The following is a 17,006-nucleotide window of genomic DNA, read 5'->3' on the forward strand; positions in this document are numbered from 1 at the left end:
GCCGCGACCTCGCGGAGTCCTTCGACGTCGACTTCGACCGCTTCGTGCGCACGACGGAGCCCGCCCACGCCAGGGCCGTCGAGAAGCTCTGGAAGGCGTTGGAGGCCAACGGCATGATCTACCTCGGCTCCTACGAGGGCTGGTACTGCGTCCGCGACGAGTGCTACTACACGGAGTCGGAGCTCGTCGACGGCAAGGCGCCGACGGGCGCCGACGTCGAGTGGAAGGCCAAGGAGCCGTCCTACTTCTTCAAGCTGAGCGCCTTCCGGGAGAAGCTCATCGACTTGTACGAGGGCGACGAGGACGCGCTCGGCCCGAAGAGCCGGCGGAACGAGGTCCTGTCGTTCCTGAAGGGCGAGGAGCTCCGGGACCTGTCCATCTCGCGGACGACCTTCAAGTGGGGCCTGAGCGTGCCCGGCGACGACGACCACGTCATCTACGTCTGGGTCGACGCGCTCGCCAACTACCTCACGGCGCTCGGCTACGGCGACGACGACGACGAATGGCGCGACATGTGGGCCGGCGCGACGCACGTCGTCGGCAAGGACATCCTGCGCTTCCACGCCGTCTACTGGCCCGCGCTCCTCTTGGCCGCGGACCTGCCGCCGCCGAAGAAGATCTTCGCCCACGGCTGGTGGACCAAGGACGGCGCGAAGATCTCCAAGTCGTTGGGCAACGTCGTCGTGCCCGCGGAGCTGCTCGCGGACTACGGCGTCGACGCGACGCGCTACTTCCTGCTCAGCGAGGTGCCCTTCGGGGGCGACGGCGACTTCTCGCGCACGGCCATGCTCGCGGCGGCCAACGGCTTCCTCGCGAACGCCGTGGGCAACCTCTGCCAGCGGTGCTGCGCGATGATCGCGAAGAACTGCGGCGGCGCCGCGCCCGCGCTGCCGGACGAGCCGACGGACGACGACGCGGCGCTCCTCGCCGCGGCGCGGGGGCTCGGCGACGCCATGCGGCCCCACGCGGACGCGCTGCGCCTCGACGGGGCGCTCTCCGAGGTCGAGGCCGTCGTCCGCGCGGCGAACCGCTACTTCGACCGCGCGGAGCCCTGGAAGCTCAGGAAGAGCGACCCGGAGCGCATGGGCGACGTCCTCGCCGTGTCCCTCGAGACGCTCCGCTGCATCGCCATCGCCTACCAGCCCTTCATGCCCGACGCCGCGGGCCGCATGCTCGCGCTCCTCGGCGTCGCCGAGGGGCCCGACCGCGCGCTCGCGGCGCTCCCGGCCGGCGGCGTCCCGGCGGGGGCGGCCCTCCCGAAGCCGAAGCCCGTCTTCCCGCGCATCGAGGACGACGAGGGCGCGGAAGGACCGCGCTCTTAGTCCGCGAGGGAGAGCGCCGTCGACGTCGCGCGCGCGGCCGCCACGCGGTCGACGTCCGGCTCGGATGCAACACGCCGGCGCCCTTAGTCCGCGAGGGAGGACGCCGCCGCGCGCGCGCCGCCGACGACGCCGCCGGCGACGTCGCCGACGCCGTCGACGACGCCGCCGACGGAGGACGCGACGCCTCGGACGAGGCCTCCGCCCAGGGCCGTCGCCGCGTCGCCGAGGCCCTGGGTCACGTTGCCCGTCGTCGCGCCGCGGACGAGCGCGCGGCCCGACGCGCCGACGCCCTCGACGACGGCGACGCCGCCGCCGACGACGCCGCCGACGACGCCCCGCACGCCGCCCGTCACGCCCTCGACGACCCGCGACCCGCCGAACTTCTCCGCGAGCGCGTCCGCGGCGTCGAGCGGCGCGAAGGCCACGGTCGTCGCGAGGCCCGTCGCGCCGCCTAAAACCGCGTCGACGGTGTCGAAGCTGAGGTTCACGAGGGACCGCAGCGCGAGGCCGTTGACGACCACCAGCACCTTGGCCCAGGAGCCCAGCTTCTTCGCGTCGACGCTCTCGTCCTCGAGCGTCACGCTGCCCAGACGCCGCCGGCCGAGCGCGCCGACGGCCTCGAGCCGCACCTCGACCCGCTTGAGCCGCGCGGCGCGGAAGACGACGCTCCGCGCCGCCGCGGCGGCGTCGGCGGCGGGTTCCGGCGCGGCGGCGGCGTCGGCGGCGTCCTCCGCGGCCGCGCCGCCGCGCGCGGCCGCGATCAGCCGGCTGAGGTTCGTGTCGCGGAACCGCGCGTCGTAGGACGCGTAGGTCAGCACGACGCCCGCGAGCTCGGCGCTCGCCTCGAGGCGCAGGCGCCGCGACCGGCCCACGCGGCGGAGCGCGAGGCCCACCGTCGCCGTCTCGACGGCCGCGAGCGCGCCGTCGTCGTCCGCGTCGCCCGCGTCCGAGTCGTCGTCGAAGGGCGACGCCGGCGGCCGCGCGGGGTCCTCGAGTACGATGCCCTCAAGGACGACGTCGGCGCGCAGGAGCGCGTCGTCGGCGCGGCGCAAGTAAACGTCGAGGCGCGGCGCGCGCGCGACGTGGAGCGCCCAGCGCGCGTTGACGATTTCGACCGCGCGGGCGACGAGCCGCTGGCGGAAGAAGTACGCGTTCGCCAGAAGGACGACCAGCGGCACAACGACGAAGCGCACGAGGGGCGCGACCAGCGCGAGGAGCAGGCGCGGCGCGGCGACGGCCAGCGCCGACGCGACGACCATGACCGCCGCGGCGCCGGCCGAGCCCGCGCCGGCCGCCGCGGCGCCGCCCCCGGGCCGCGGCGCGGCGCGGTCGAGCCCGTCCCAGAGCGCGCGGAGCTCGCCGCGCGGCGCGTCGCGCGCGCAGACGACCTCGAGCACCCTAATCCAGCGCTCCGCGTCGGCGCCGTCGAGCGCGCGGACGACGACGCTCGCCGGCGCGTCGCCGGCCTCGACGACGCGGAACCGCGCGTCGCCGAGCCGCTCGACGCGGCCGCCCGCGAGGCGCAGGCGCCCGCCGCCGCGGTCCTGCGCCGCCTCGTCGGCCCACTCGAGGCACCGCCGCCGCACGACGAAGCAGCGCCGGTTCCAGAGGACGGCGCCCTTCTTGACGAGCACGCCGAAGACGACGGGCCGCTCCGGCGGCGCGGCGGCCGCGGCCGCGGCCGGCGCGGCCTCGCCGGCCGCCGCCGCGGCGAGCGCGCGCAGCCAGCGCGCCTTGTCGGCGCCGGACTCGCAGCGGAACGCGTAGCGCGCGCCGGCGACGACCGCGACGTCGTGGCGCCCGGGCTCGTCGACGTCCTCGACCGTCGCGCCGGCGAGGTCGACGGTCCGCGGCGCGCCCGTCGACGAGTAGGCGAGCCGGCCGCGCGTGAGTCGGATTCGGCGCCGCGACCAGCGCCACTTGCCCTTTCGCAACAAGAAGCCCTCGTGGATCGGTGCGTCGGCGTCGTCGTCCGCTGCGTTGGCCTTCGGCTCGCACGGCGAGCAGAGCATCGCGTTCGAGCACTAGCGTTTAGCGCGCGCGCGTGGAACAGGGCAATTCTCACGGCGCATCACGGGCGCTCGGCCCGGCATCAATCAAACGCTTCACTATGCAACGTTGACATTATTGACGAAGTTATTGAAGGGGATGCGTGGATTATTGCACAACGACGTCGCTTCAAGCAAGGGGATATAAATCTAGATGGGGTGGCAGGCAAAACGCGAGGTCCTCCGACTGCCCGGGGCCGCCACCAGCGTTTTCTTTCTTCTTCCACGCCGCAGCGCGCGGGCTGAGTGCAACGATGGCGGGTCACGCGGCGCGGCGCGGCTGCGGAACCCTTCGACGGGGCGGGGCAGCGAGTTCGGGCTGCTGAGATCATCGCGTTGGCTCGCGAGCGCGACGGTTGTTCGGCGGCGGGACGAGAGGGCGGCGGTGTGAGCCGAGTGTGCGATATTTTCTTGTCCTTAGAGGTTGGAGGCGCCCTATGGGTACCCCCGAAGGGCTCCAGGGCCTCATGACCCACCAATTTTACGATCCCAGAGCCTGCACAGCCCCGGCGCCGACGGTGTCGCGACGCAGTTTCTCGGGCAGCGTGCAGTCGTTCGAGGTCGAGAAATTTTCTTGTCCTGAGATGCTCGAGCCCATCCATAGGTACCAACGAAGGGCTCTGCCGCGCCAGCAGACGGTCCACGACCATCATCATCGCGAACACGTACAAGAGCTGCCCCAAAACTCAATTCCTCGCGTGGCGCCAAACCGGACACGGCGCCCTCCAGCGCGCCTCGGTCTCCTTCCACCGGACCCGAACCGCCCGGACGCGTAAGTCTTGTCGCGGGCGCCTTCGCGGGGGAGCGAATACCGCTGCGGTCCGCCTGGGGCCGCGTCGACGACGGCGGCGTCGAAACATCCCCGGCCAAAAGTCGTCAACATTGCCCCAAAACGATGGGTTGCAGTACGAGGACCTCGCGGGGCATAATCTCGTTGAGCTGCCACCCCATACTATTTATTACCCCTTGCTTCGGGAATGGGCTGAGCCCAGGCCGGCGGACCGGAGGCTTTCGTTTCCCTGTGCCATGGCCGAGGAGCGGGTCCTCGACGTGCGCGAGATCGCGACGCTCGTGACGACGCTCTACGCGGACCGGCTGCCCGCGTCGTCGTCGTCGTCGGGCGTCCCGGCCGTGCGGAGCTCCACGGGCGTGTCCGAGAGCAGCGAGGAGCACGGCGTCGTGCTCATCCGCGACTCGAGCCTCAAGTCCGACGAGGCCTGGACCGAGCGGGGCTGCAGCTTCGGGTCCGGCGCGTCCGGGTCGACGTCCGCGGTGCCGCGGTGCGGCACGGACGGGAGCCTCGGGCTCGGCGCGCCGTCGCCGGAGCGCCACGGCGTCGGCGGCGGCCTGGCCGCGGCCCGGGCCCTCAGCGCGCCGCGGGCCGCGCGGCGCCGCCTCACGGAGCCGCGCGCGTCGCCGCCGCCCCTCGAGGACCCCCTGGCGGACCTCGGCGCGCGCGTCGGCTTCCGGTCCGCGTACGAACTGGGGCGGACCATCGGCCGCGGCGCGTCCTCGACGGTCGCCGAGGCGACGCGGCGGCGCGACGGCGTGCGGGTCGCCGTCAAGGTCGTGGCGCCCGCGCGCGCGGCGGGGCTCGCGGACGCGCGCGAGGAGGTGAGGATGCACCGCCTCGCGTCGGGCCTGCCCGGCGTCGTGGAGCTCCTCGACGTCTTCTTCGAGGACGGGATTTTATATTTAGTCCAGGAGCTCTGCGCCGGCGGCGAGCTCTTCGAGACCATCGCGCGCGGCGACACGTACGACGAGCGCGACGCGGCCGCGGTCACGCGGCGCGTGCCTGTGTGGAAACCAACCACCGGTTCCGGGGGTCCCGACCAACTTCACACCTCTCGATCTACGCAGGCGCGTTTTGGGCGCGCTCGCGGCGCTCCACGACGTGGGCGTCGTCCACCGCGACGTCAAGCTCGAGAATATCTTGCTGCGGTCGCCGGGCTCGAGGACGGACGTCGTCCTGGCGGACCTCGGCATCGCGCGGCGCGTCGCGCCCGGCGGCGGCGACCGGCCGACGAGCCTCGGCGGCTCCGTGCACTACCTGTCGCCCGAGGTCGTGCGCCGGGAGCCCTACGGCACGCCCGTCGACGTCTGGGGCCTCGGCGTCGCGCTCTACGCGCTGCTCACGGGGCGGCTGCCCTTCGTGGGCGCGTCGACGGCCGCGCTCTTCGACGACATCGAGCGCGGCGACGTCGACTTCGAGACGCCCGAGATGCGCCGCGTGTCGCCCGGCGGCCGCGCGGCCGTGGCGCGCATGCTCGCGCGCGACCCGGGCGACCGGCCGAGCGCGCGCATGCTCCTCGACGGCGAGCCGTGGCTCGCGGACGACGCCGCGACCGCCGTGCTCGACGAGAACATCCCCCAGCTCCGGGCCTTCCTGTCCTGGCGCGCGACGTGGCGCCGCTCCGTCCACGCCATCCGCGCGGTCAACATCCTCGCGTCGCCCTTCGCCGCGCTGCGCACCATCGCCGCGCGGCCGTCCTACGACAGCGACGCGCCGACGCCCCGCGCGCCGCCCACGCCCGCGCCGAGCCCGCTCCGCAGCGCGAGCCCCGCGCCCGTGGAGACGAACGTGCCCGATAACGTGGACTAGGCCGGGCGACTAGCGCCGCGATGCCTCCCTTGGCCGTCCCCGAGCTGAACACGAGGCGTCCGCTTGCTCCTTACGCGACCTCCGGCCCCGACGACGCGGGATCGCCCTTCCTAGGCGCGGCTCCGCGCGGCGTCGAGGTGGCGCTGGAGCGTCGGCGCGTAGAGCGGCGGGAACGCGAAGGCGCCGAGGTCCGCCGCGTAGGCGTCGCAGAGCGCGTCGATGGCCGCCGCGACGGCGAGCTTCAACCTGCCGAGGGCCGCGGGCTCGACGACGCCCGGCGGCGCCGCGGGGCCCGCCGCGCGGAGCGCGTGCTGGCACCCGAGGAGCGCCACGAGCGCCGCGGGGCAGCGGTCGCGCGACTTCGCGGCGCCCCAGGCGCCGCCGGCGACGAGCGCGGCCGCGAGCCGCGCGGCGTTGGCGCAGTGGCCGCACTCGCAGTCGGACACGCGGCCGCCGTCCGCGCGCGCGTCGGGCCGCGGGTCCACCAAATCGAGGAGCCATTTCGGCGCGCCGCGATCCGCGAGCAGCCGCGCGAGGCCCAACACGCTCCGCTTCTCGTCGGCCGCGACGCGCGCGGCGCGGCCCGCGGCCAACGCGTCCGCGAGCGCGCCGCCGGCGACGACGGCGCCGCCGCGGGTCCGCGGCGGCGCCGCCGCGGCCGCGCGGAGCTCGAGCCGGAGGCTCAGCCCGTCGAGCGCGAGGAGGCACGCGCGGAGCGCGCGGTCCCGCGCGGCGTCGCCGCCGGCGTCGGCCAACAGCCACCCCGCCGCGTCGCAGGCGCCGTCCGCGAGCGCCTCGAGCGCGAGCGTCTTCGCGCGCTTCGCCGCGAAGCGCAATTTCACGGCGTCGCCGAGGACGAGGCCGCCCGAGTCGAGCGCGAGCGGCGGCGGCGGCGCGACCCAGGACGCGAGCGCCGCGCGCTCGCCGGCGGCCGCGGCCTCCGCCGCGGCGCTCAGCGCCGCCCGGTGCTTTTCGTCTTCCGCGCGCCACGCGGGCGCGTCGCCCGCGCGCCCGAACGGGTCGCCGCCGGCCGACGCGTACCAGCCCGGCGCCCGCGCGGCCGGCGCCGGCGCCTTCCGCGGCCCCGGCTCCTGCGGCGGCGGCGCGCCGTCGCCCGCCTCCAAAGCCGCGAGCGCGACCTCGACGAACCACGGCGGGTCCGGCTTGGCGCCGCGGCGCTTCGCGGCCGCCGCGCGCGGGTCCGGCGCGCGGTCGCACGCGGCGTCGACGTCGAGCGGCCGCGCCGCGATAAAGCGCAGCCAGGCGGCCTGGAGGCCCAGGGCGACGTGCGCCGCCAGCGCGCCGAGGAAGCACGCGCGGACGCCGCCCGCCGGTCCCGCGCCCGGGAACGCGCGCGCGAGCAGGACGCCGAACGGCGCGGACCGCAGCGCCGCGAGCGCGGACTTCGCGAGCGCGTCGGCCGCGCGGAACGGCCGTCGGCCGTCGCCGCGGCCGCCGGCGGCCGCCGCGCGGACGCCGTGCGCGAGGCCCGCGACCAGGCCGCCGGCGACGCGCGCGCGCTCGGCCTCGGGCCCCGCGCACGCGCCCAGGGCGGCGCCGATGGCCGCGCCGACCACGGCGAGCGCCGACGTCGTCGCGAGCGCGCGGCGCGGCGGCGTCCGCGACCCGGCGCAGCCGTCCCAGGAAACGGCGACGGCCGCGACGGCGAAGACGCCGCACGCCATCCCGAAGCCGACGGCCTGCCGGAGCCCGACGGCGCCGTAGCAGGCCACGCGGAGCACGACGCTCAGCGCCGCGGCGCCCGCCGCGCCCACGCCCACGCCGTTGGCCACGCGCCGCTCCACGGCCTCGCGCAGCACGAGCTCGAAGCTCGGCGCCGGGGGCGGGTTGTCCGCCGCCTTCGGCGCCGGCGGCGCGGCGGTCGCCATGCGCGCGCGCGCAGACGGTGCCGCGAGACGGCGCGCCGACGGTGCCGCGCGAGACGGCGAGCGCAGCGCAAGTTGTGCGGGTGCGCAAGGGGCCGCGACGGCGCCGGCGAGCAGTCGTCCTTGCGCGCCAAAAGGTCCGTGCTGCGCGCGCCAGGTGATGTTTGGGCGGCCGAGATGATGTAGTAGGCAGTTTTTAGCTCTCCGTACTGATGGCCGCTCAGTAGCAGCCCCCCAGGAAAGCATGGACGAGCCCATGTCGCTGGAGGTGTTGAAGCAGAGCGAGAAGCGGGAGGAGGAGGCGACGGCCCGGCGGAGCTCCACGAGCCCGCGGCGGTCCCAGGTCGCCGCGCGGTCGAGCCTCGTGCCCCGCCAGGTCGACGGCCCCGTGGCGCGCATCACGCGGCCCGTCGTCGTCGAGCCGCCCGCGGGCCCGTCGCGGGCCTACGCGCGCGCGGCGACGGTCTTCCAGCGGTCCCTGCGCAAGATCACGCAGCTGCGCGTCGAGGAGCGCGAGCGGCGGCGCGCGGCGAACATCAGGGCAGCAAAAGGGTGATTCAACGTCGCTTCAACGTGAGTGTTCCGCGCGCGCTCGTTTCGGAAATAGCACCGACGCTTCGAGAGCGCTCCGAGAGATGATCGCTCGTCCAAAAATCAGCCGAAACGAGCGGAAAACGACCGAGATCGGAGCCTTTGAAGTTGGGCATGTCGCACCCTTTTGCTGCCCAGGCGAACATGCCGTTCGAGGCCGACACCGCGGGCAGCCGCTTCAAGAAGGTGCTGCGGGACGCGCTGCGCGTCTTCCCGACGAAGAACCCGGCGGCCCTGCGCGAGGCCATGCAGAACGACAGCAGCTCCGAGGAGGGCAGCGACGACGACGACGACGGCTTCTCGGACGCGGGCGAGGAGATGGCGCTCCTCGTGGGCGAGAGCGAGGGCAAGGCGCGCGACGCCTACCGGGCGACCTGCGCCGAGAAGCTCGTGCTGCCGTCGAGCCGGGCCCTCGTGTCCTTCCGCGCGGGCGCGTGCGACGTCCGGAGCACGCACTTGGGCGACCGCGCGGTCGAGGCGCTCGCCGCGGCCGTGGCGTCCCACGGCAAGCTCGCGAAGCTGAACCTGGCGTCGAACGGCGTCGGGCCCGCGGGCTTCGACGCGCTGGCGGCGGGGCTCGCGGGCGCGGGGCACGGGCTCCTCGCGGTGTGGAAACCAACCACCGGTTTGGGTGGTCCCGACCAAACTTGAGAATTCTCGAGCTCGGTCACATCGAAGTTGATTCGGCTGATTTTTGGACGGATCGATCGCTCTCGTCGAGTTCTCGAGGCCCAGCCGAAGAGCCTGTGTCGAAACATTCGAAGACGCTCACATTGAAGTCGGGTTGAAGATTTGGTTCCACGCAGGCTCCTCGAGGCGGACCTCGGCGGCAACCGCGCGGGCGACGGCGCGCTCGCGCGCGTGGCCCTGGCGCTCGGCGCGCACTGCCCGCGGCTGCGCACGCTGTCCCTGGCGTCCTGCGGCATGTGTGACGGCGGCGCCGGGGCCCTCGGGCGCGCGTTCCGCTGCCACGCGGACCTCGAGGTCTTGGACGTGTCCGGGAGTCGCATCACGTCCGCGGGCTGCCTCGCGCTGTCCGCGCTGCTCCGGGGCGCCGGCTCGGCGGAGCCCGCGGGCCGGGGTCCGCGCGACGGCGGCGTCGTGAGCCTCAACGCGAACTGGAACCTGCTGGGCGACGACGGCGCGGTCGCGTGCGCGGTCGCGGGCGTCGCGGCGCCGACCTGTGTGCAAATCAAATCTTCAACCCGACTTCAATGGCGCGTATTCGAATGTTTTGACACGGGTACTTCCGCTGCGCTTCGAGAACTCGACGAGAGCAATCGATCCGTCCAGAAATCAGCCGAATCGACTTCGAATTGACCGAGCTAGAGAATTTCAAAGTTTGGTCGGGACGTCCCAGCTCACTGGTTGATTCGCACACAGGCGCCGACGGCCGTGCTCCTCACGCTGGACCTCTCCTACAACGCGCTCGGCGACGCCGCCGGCATCGGCGTCGCCCGAGCCCTGCGCACGAACCACACGCTGCGGCTCCTGGACCTGTCGCGGAACCGCCTCGGCGCGCCGTCCGCGGCCGCGTGGGCCGGTGCCGTCGCCGCGGGGCGCCACCTCGCGACGCTGAAGCTGGGCTGGAACCGATTGGGCACGGCGGGGGCCCTGGACATCATCGCCGCCTGCGCCAAGGCGCCGCCCGTGGGCCGCACGGTCGCGCCGAGCCCGCTCCACACGCTCCGCCTCGAGAACTGCTGCGGCGCGGGCCACGAGCACGCGCTTTTGGAAGCCGTGCACACGGTCGTCGCCTTCCTGAGCCGGCTGAACCGCTCCGCGCCGTCCATCGTCGTCGAGTTCCCGGACCGGCACCGCACGGTGGTCCGCGACTGCGAGTACGGACCCGCGTGGAAATCTTCAACCCGACTTCAATTTGCGCGTATTCGACGGTTTCGACGCAACTTGTTCTAATTTTCGTAGAGAACTCGACGAGAGCAATCGATTCGTTCAAAAATCAGCCAAATCGACCTCGATTTGACCGAGCTAGAGATTTCTGAAGTTTGGCCCCGACCCCCCAGCTCACTGGTTGATTTCCACGCAGGTACGGCGACGACGAGCTCACGTTCCTCTCCGGCGCGCGGCCGCGGCTCGGGAGCGACGACCTGTCGATCGCGACGTCGCCGTCCATGGACGAGCTCACGGGCGGGCCCACGGCGCCCGTCGCCGACCGCGCCGACGACGCCGACGACGGGAGCCTCGCGGACGCGTCGCTCGGCGGCGCGAGCGCGAAGACGCTGTCGACGCACGCGTCGTGGCTCTCGCGCGAGGGCGACCGGCGCAAGGCGCGGCGGCGGCCCTTCAGCCGCATGCTCGAGATCCCCGCCGACGCCCTCTCGAACCAGAAGTTCGCGCCGCCGGCGCCCCAGAACGAGCACGGCCGCGGGTCCATGACGGCCGCGGGCCGCCGGTCGCTCCGCGACGGGCCCGGCCGCGGGTCGCTCCAGGGCGCGCCCGGCGGCCGCGCGTCCATGCAGCGCGGGTCCTTGAACGGCGGCGGCAACCGCGGGTCCCTCAACGCCGGCGGCGCGTCGCGGGGGTCGTTGAACAGCGGCGGCGGCCGCGCGAGCCTCCAGCGGCTCCAGAGCGGCCTCCAGCGCGGGTCCCTGAAGCAGGCCTCGGCGGCCATGGCCGCGCTCGGCGGCCTCCAGATCGGCCGCCAGTCCAAGGTGAGCCGCCAGAAGTCCATGGCGCGCGGCGTCTCCGTGCTCGGCGGCCCGGAAGCCGCGCGGAACCCGTTTCGGGGGGTCTCCGACGCGCGCGCGCACGCGGGGCGAGCGCTTCGGGTTTCCGGTCGCGGACGCGCCGCTCGTCGAGCTCCCGCGCGCGCGCCGACGCGCGCGGACCGCAGGCCTGAAGCCCGCGGACGGGGGCGCGACGTACGACCGCGTGTCGTCGATGCAGACGTGGAGCCGGCGCAAGGACGAGACGTCCTACTTCAACATCGAGGCGCTGGACCGCCTCGCGGCCGCGGACTTCACGTTCCTCGTGGCCCACGGCGCGCTGCGCGACGAGCTCGCGGCGAAGCGCGTGCTCCTGCCGTCCGACGACCGGTCGCCGCCGAAGCCGCCCAAGGGCGGGCGGCGGCGCACGGACCGCCGCGCGCCGCAGAGCGACGGCTCGCGGTCCAGCGTGATCCTGAAGAAGCCCGTGTCGCCGGGTCTGGCGCGGCTCGAGGACGTCTTCGCGAAGCACCACGCGGCGCTCTGCCGCGTCTTCCGCTTCTTCAGCGCGGCCTTCTCGCCGGACCCGCGGCTGCCCATCGTGCGGCTCCACCGCTTCGCCTTCCTCGAGCTGCTCGAGGCCCTGGGGCTCGTGGACCGGCGGCGCGTCGCGTCGAACGTCGCGGCCGTCGACTTCGCGTTCGACCGCTGCGCGTCGCTGGACCCCTTCGCGGGCCGGCTGGCCGGCGACGCGCCGGCGGCGCCCGCGCCGGACCCGGCCCAGCCCGAGGGCGCCGACGCCCTCGAGCAGCTCGGCGGGGCCGTGCTCGCGGCGGGCGCCGCGCCGAAGACGTCGCTCGCGCGGTCCGAGTTCGTCGCCGCCGTCGTCCTCTCCCGCGCGGAACTCGTCCATCCGACTTCAATGTGCGCGTCGTCGAACGGAGTGCACCAGACTCGTTCATCGGGTTTCGAGAACTCGATGAGAGCACTCGATCCGTCCAAACATCAGCCGAAACGACGTCGATGTCACCGAGCTCGAGCATGTCAAAGTTCGGGCGGGACGTCCCGAACCGGCGGTCGATGTCCGCGCAGGTCCTCTACGTCGCGCGCCTGCTCCGCGACGACCTCAGCGCGCCGGCGCCCGAGGCCAAGGCGGCCCCGCAGCCCGCGGACCGGCCCCGGCTGCCGCCGGCGACGGGCCCCGCGCGGCGCCGGAGGAGCTCGAATCTGACGCCGGCGATGCTCCTGGGCCTCGACGCGCCCGCGGCGGCCGACGCGCCGCGGGCCGGCGGCGGCGGCGACCGGGGCGTGCTCTTCCCCAAGGTCCTGGCGTCGGTCCTCGAGGGCGCCTTCGCGCGGCTCCACAAGGCGCGGCCGCGCGCGCTCCTGGACCCGGACACGTTCCGGCGCCACGCGCTCTACTCGCCGGAGGTCGACGTCGCCCTGAAGCCCCACGCGCGGCCGCTGAGCGAGCTCTACAGCGCCTACAAGGACGGCCCGGACCACGCGTCCGTGCTCATGGGCGTCGACGGCTGGCTCCGGCTCCTCCACGGCGCGGGCCTGCTCCGGGGCGACGCGCGGCCGCGCCACGACCTGCCCCGCGACGACGACGACGACGACCGCCCGGGCAAGCCCCGCTTCACGGACCGGCCCGAGCGGCCCTACGAGGGCGACCTCACGGAGGCCGACGCGCGCTGCTGCTTCGCGTACGCGCAGGTGCAGACCGGCGGCGACGACGGCGGCAAGGAGAAGGGCCGGCGGAAGAACACGGACGAGTTCATCACGCGCATCGACTTCGTCGAGGCGCTGTGCTGGCTCGCGCTCATGAAGCCGCTGCCGTCCGCGCGCGCGCTCACGCACGCGTGGGAGCCGGGCACGTCGCTCGAGGATTTCGTGGAGGTCCTCGACGAGCCCGACGTCATCAACTCGCCGGACCTGCACCACTTCATCGACATGCCCAAGCCCCTGCCCCAGACGCCCCGGGACGCCGCCTGGCTCTCCCTCGAGTCCCTCGTGATCAAGATGCTCTTCGTCGTCTACCGGAGGGTCGCGCGGGCGAACCCGGCGCTCGAGCACGTCTGCCTCTCCATCGGCCAGCCCGCCTGCGAGCGCCAGCTCGAGGCCCTCGTCGCCGCCGGGCTCGGGTGAGGGGGGATGCGTAACCCGGGGAAGACGGGCGCGCCGCGGCGGGCGACCATCACGCCTTCGGACGAACACCGCGGACGTCGCGCGAGGCATATAGGAAATGAGCCGTAGTGATTATAATTGCCCAACGTATATATCATAAACGATGCGAGCCATTCGTTTTAAAGTTTGCATCTTCTTCAATATTGGCTGTGCACTCACAGCCATTCATATCCCAAAGTTCATCGAGCTCAGTGAAGTACGGGCGCGCCGCGGCGCGCCTTCGGACGAACACCGCGGACGTCGCGCGAGGGAGGGGGGGGATGCACTTACACAGGCGGGGGCGACCTAGAGGAAGAGGCGGATGGGCGTGCCGTGGAGGACGAAGACCTTGGACTTGTTCCACATGTAGCCGCCGAAGACGCCGGGCTTGGAGAGGAGGCGGGAGAAGAAGTTGAAGACGGACATGCCCAGCCCGACGAAGAACATGACGGTCATGACGACCCAGTCGTTGTTGCCGAACTCGCCGCCGCCGGGCTCGCAGCGGTCGAGGACGGCCTTGAGCGTCTCGGGCTTGGCGCCCGGGCCGCGCTGGCGGAACCAGCACGACCACGACGGCAGGTACCACCACTGGAGGAACTTGAGGGGGCGGAGGAAGGACGGCGCCGACGGCGTGCAGCCGATGAGCTTGGCCAGCGACTCGGAGAAGGACGGCCAGTCCACGAGGGACGTCAGGTGCGGCGTCGCGAAGTAGAACGCCGTCTCCGCGTCCGCCTCCTCCTTCGTGCGCTTCGCGACGTCGTCGGGCAGGGCCTTGTCGCCGCTCAGCAGCATGGCGTGGTAGCGCGCGAGGAGCTCGGCGCACTGGGGGATGCCGCCCTGGTGGGGCCGCGCCCAGCCGATGAACGCGAGGTCCTTGCCCGTCGTCGGCGGGAAGCAGTGCTTGTACCACGTCCGCGGGCAGGGGCAGACGCCCTCGGCCTCGAGCCAGGGGAAGCCCGTCTTGTAGCCCGTGCAGCAGACGACGACGTCGAGGCCGGTCAACGTCTTGGAGATCGCGGGCAGGTGCTCCGTGTCGTTGACGAGCGTCGTCTCCGGGAACGTCACGGAGTCCGCGCCGAAGACGGCCGTCTTCGAGACGACCATGTCGAGCTGGCCCTTGCCGACCATGCCCGCGAAGCGCGAGTTCTTCGTGACCCAGCCGATCTGGTCGCCCTGCCAGAAGGCCTTGGACTTGTTCGGGTCGTCCGCGGGCAGCGACCGGTAGTAGTGGTGGCCCCAGATGCCCGTCATGATCATCGCGGGGTTCGTGTGGCTCTTGTCCGTCCAGAGGCCCGTGCGCAGGATGCCGTAGAACCAGAGGGGGGCCATGTTGGCGATGCGCGACGTCGTCACGGCCTCGAGCATGTCGAGCGCTTTGGCCTTGCTCCAGAGCGACTCCGTCTTCATCGCCTCGAACTCGTCGTGGTGCCGGTCGTTGACGGCCCAGTTCACGAAGCGCGGCGCGATCATGAAGGGTCGCCGGCTCCAGCAGGTCACGTGCTTCGCCGTCGTCGACAGCTCCGACGAGATGTCCGCCGCGGACTCGCCGGTCCCGATGACGAGGCACGTCTTGCCCGCGAAGTCGCTCGCGTTCTGGAACTCGGACGAGTGGAGCTTCTCGCCCTCGAAGCCCTCGGCGACGCCCTTGATGCACTTGGGCGTCGCGTTCGACCCCGTGGACACGACGAGCGCGTCGGCGTCGAAGGCGACGACGGAGCCGTCGTCGCGCGTCGCCTCGACGCGCCACTTCTTCGCCGTGCCCGTGCCGTACGACGCTTTCGTGACGGCGTGGCCGAACTTGATGCAGTCGCCGAGGCCGAAGGCGGCGCTGTAGCGGTGCAGGTACTGCGCGTACTCCTCCTTGCGCGAGTACTTGACGTAGGCCTCCTCGCAGGGGAAGTCGCTGTAGGCCATGAAGACGTTGCTCACCGTGAGGAAGAGGTCGTCGTAGGAGCTCTCGCGGAGCGTGCTGAAGACGCCGCCGATGACCTGCGACTTCTCGAGGCACACGACGTCGTGGCCCGCCTCGCGCAGCTCCTTGGCGGCCACGAGGCCGCAGGGGCCCGCGCCGATGACGACGCAGCTCTGCTTCATCTCGGCGAGCGTGGCGGTGCGGACCGTTGGCGGGTCCGGCGCGGAGGCTCGGGTCGTCGGGTCGGCGGCGACGAGCTGATGTCAACACGGAGTCCCGAGGCTTTTTCGACGTGGCTTACGTTTCCGCGGCGAAAAAGCTGCGGACGATGAGGGGTAAAAAGTCAATGTTGAAGCGCGAAAAACACTCGGGCAGCCACAGCTGCCACGCTAGACGCCACACGAGTGCTCGAAACGATGACCAGCGCGCGACCCGCGCCCACAGCGACACGCGCGTCGCCGGACGAAGCGTCACCTCTCCCACGCGCAGGCGGCGTCGGCATCGCGGCATGCGTGCTCATGGGTGCGTCGGCCGGCGAGCGATGGAGTCGCCGCGCTCGAGCTTCGTCCCCCGCGCAGCCGAATGGGCGATGATGCACATCATGGCCGGCCTTCTGACCATCGGCGACGGCCTGAGCGGGAATATCGCCGAGTACTACAAGAAGGTCGCGGGGAAGCTGGGCATGAGCCCGAAGATCAAGGTCTTCGACGACGTCCAGGCGCAGGGCGGCTGCAACGACGACAACGGCAAGGGCTACCCGTACCTGATGAACCGCGTCTTCATCCAGCACTCGCTGAACCTCTTCTTCGTCGGTGCGTCGCGCCGCGCGCGCGCGCCGTCGCAGCGCCGCCTCGCAGGCGTCGAGGCCTGGGTCGCCGTGGCCTGCATCGCCGTGGGGTCGCGCTGCGTCCTCCTCGCCTGCATGCCGCCGTTCCTCTTCGACGTGGGCTACTGGGTCGCGATGGACATCCCCGACATCGGCGGCCCGCCCGGCGCGGTCCAGACCTACATCGTCTCCACCGCCGTGATCTGTGTGGAAACCAACCGCTGGTTCGGGTGGTCCTGACCAAACTTGAGAATTCTCTAGCTCGGTCAAATCGAAGTCGATTCGGCTGATTTTTGGACGGATCGATCGCTCTCGTCGAGTTCTCGAAGCCCAGCCGAAGAGCTTGTCTCAACACATTCGAATACGCTCACATTGAAGTCGGATTGAAGATTTGGTTTCCACGCAGGCCGTGATCCTCGCGACCGTCGCCCTCAAGGACGAGTACCCGAACATCAACGACGGCGAGTACTTCCTCGGCCTCGCGCTCCCGGTCCTCTTCATGCTCGTCGCGGCCGCCCGCCTCGTCGCCGGCGCCGCGGGCATCATGCCGTCCGTCTGCGACAAGGTCGGCTCTGCGGCGCCGCTCTCGACCTCGTAGGCGGGCGCGGCCCGCTCCCCCCCCCCCGGCCGTTTTCCACTCGTCTTGACTGATTTTTGGACGAGCGATCAGCTCTCGGAGCGGTATCGACGTGGAGAGCGTGCGCGCGGAGTTCCCACGTAGAAGCGACGTTGAATCACCCCGGCTTTTGCTGCCCACAAGGGGAACTCTATTAAGCCTGGGGATGCAACTAAACGATTGACGGCCGCGCGAGCTCTGTCCGGTTCGACGCTCAATAAACCAAAGTTACTCCAGATTTCGTGGCTACGGACGAAAGCGCCGTGGGCGTCTCATGGGCTGCGATGGGCGTGAAATCACCACTTGCAGCCCCATAGCGCCGCACGACGACCCTAGCGTGCATGGCCCCCAAGGCGACTCTCGGGGGGACG

General features: G+C 72.3%; 4 protein-coding genes across 4 annotated transcripts in view; 3 read left to right on the forward strand and 1 right to left on the reverse strand.

Moving 5' to 3' along the window:
- AURANDRAFT_71793 (hypothetical protein) overlaps positions 1 to 1,792 on the forward strand; it is a gene marked incomplete at both ends in the record, with an annotated part of 4,931 nt that extends 3,139 nt beyond the window's left edge. The window contains one exon of the mRNA XM_009039421.1: positions 74 to 1,792. Within this exon, the coding sequence (XP_009037669.1) occupies positions 74 to 1,322 (1,249 nt within the window). The remainder of the gene's footprint in view (positions 1 to 73) is intronic.
- A 3,054-nt stretch (positions 1,793 to 4,846) lies between these two features.
- On the forward strand, positions 4,847 to 5,699 carry AURANDRAFT_4687 (hypothetical protein; the record flags this gene model as incomplete). The annotated part of the gene is made up of 2 exons (XM_009039254.1): positions 4,847 to 5,169; positions 5,231 to 5,699. Coding segments are annotated over 2 exons (792 nt in total), but the record flags the coding sequence as incomplete, so codon positions are not given.
- Positions 5,700 to 15,057: 9,358 nt separating this feature from the next.
- AURANDRAFT_27488 (hypothetical protein) lies at positions 15,058 to 15,375 on the reverse strand (the record flags this gene model as incomplete). Its single annotated transcript, XM_009039432.1, has 1 exon — positions 15,058 to 15,375. A coding segment is annotated over one exon (318 nt), but the record flags the coding sequence as incomplete, so codon positions are not given.
- A 419-nt stretch (positions 15,376 to 15,794) lies between these two features.
- AURANDRAFT_64802 (hypothetical protein) lies at positions 15,795 to 16,617 on the forward strand (the record flags this gene model as incomplete). The annotated part of the gene is made up of 3 exons (XM_009039422.1): positions 15,795 to 16,005; positions 16,051 to 16,217; positions 16,426 to 16,617. The coding sequence occupies 3 exons, from the start codon at positions 15,795 to 15,797 to the stop codon at positions 16,615 to 16,617; spliced, it is 570 nt and encodes a 189-aa protein (XP_009037670.1).
- Positions 16,618 to 17,006: the final 389 nt, after the last annotated feature.

Source organism: Aureococcus anophagefferens, assembly GCF_000186865.1.
Source record: "Aureococcus anophagefferens unplaced genomic scaffold AURANscaffold_11, whole genome shotgun sequence".
Classification (NCBI taxonomy): Eukaryota; class Pelagophyceae; order Pelagomonadales; family Pelagomonadaceae; genus Aureococcus; species Aureococcus anophagefferens.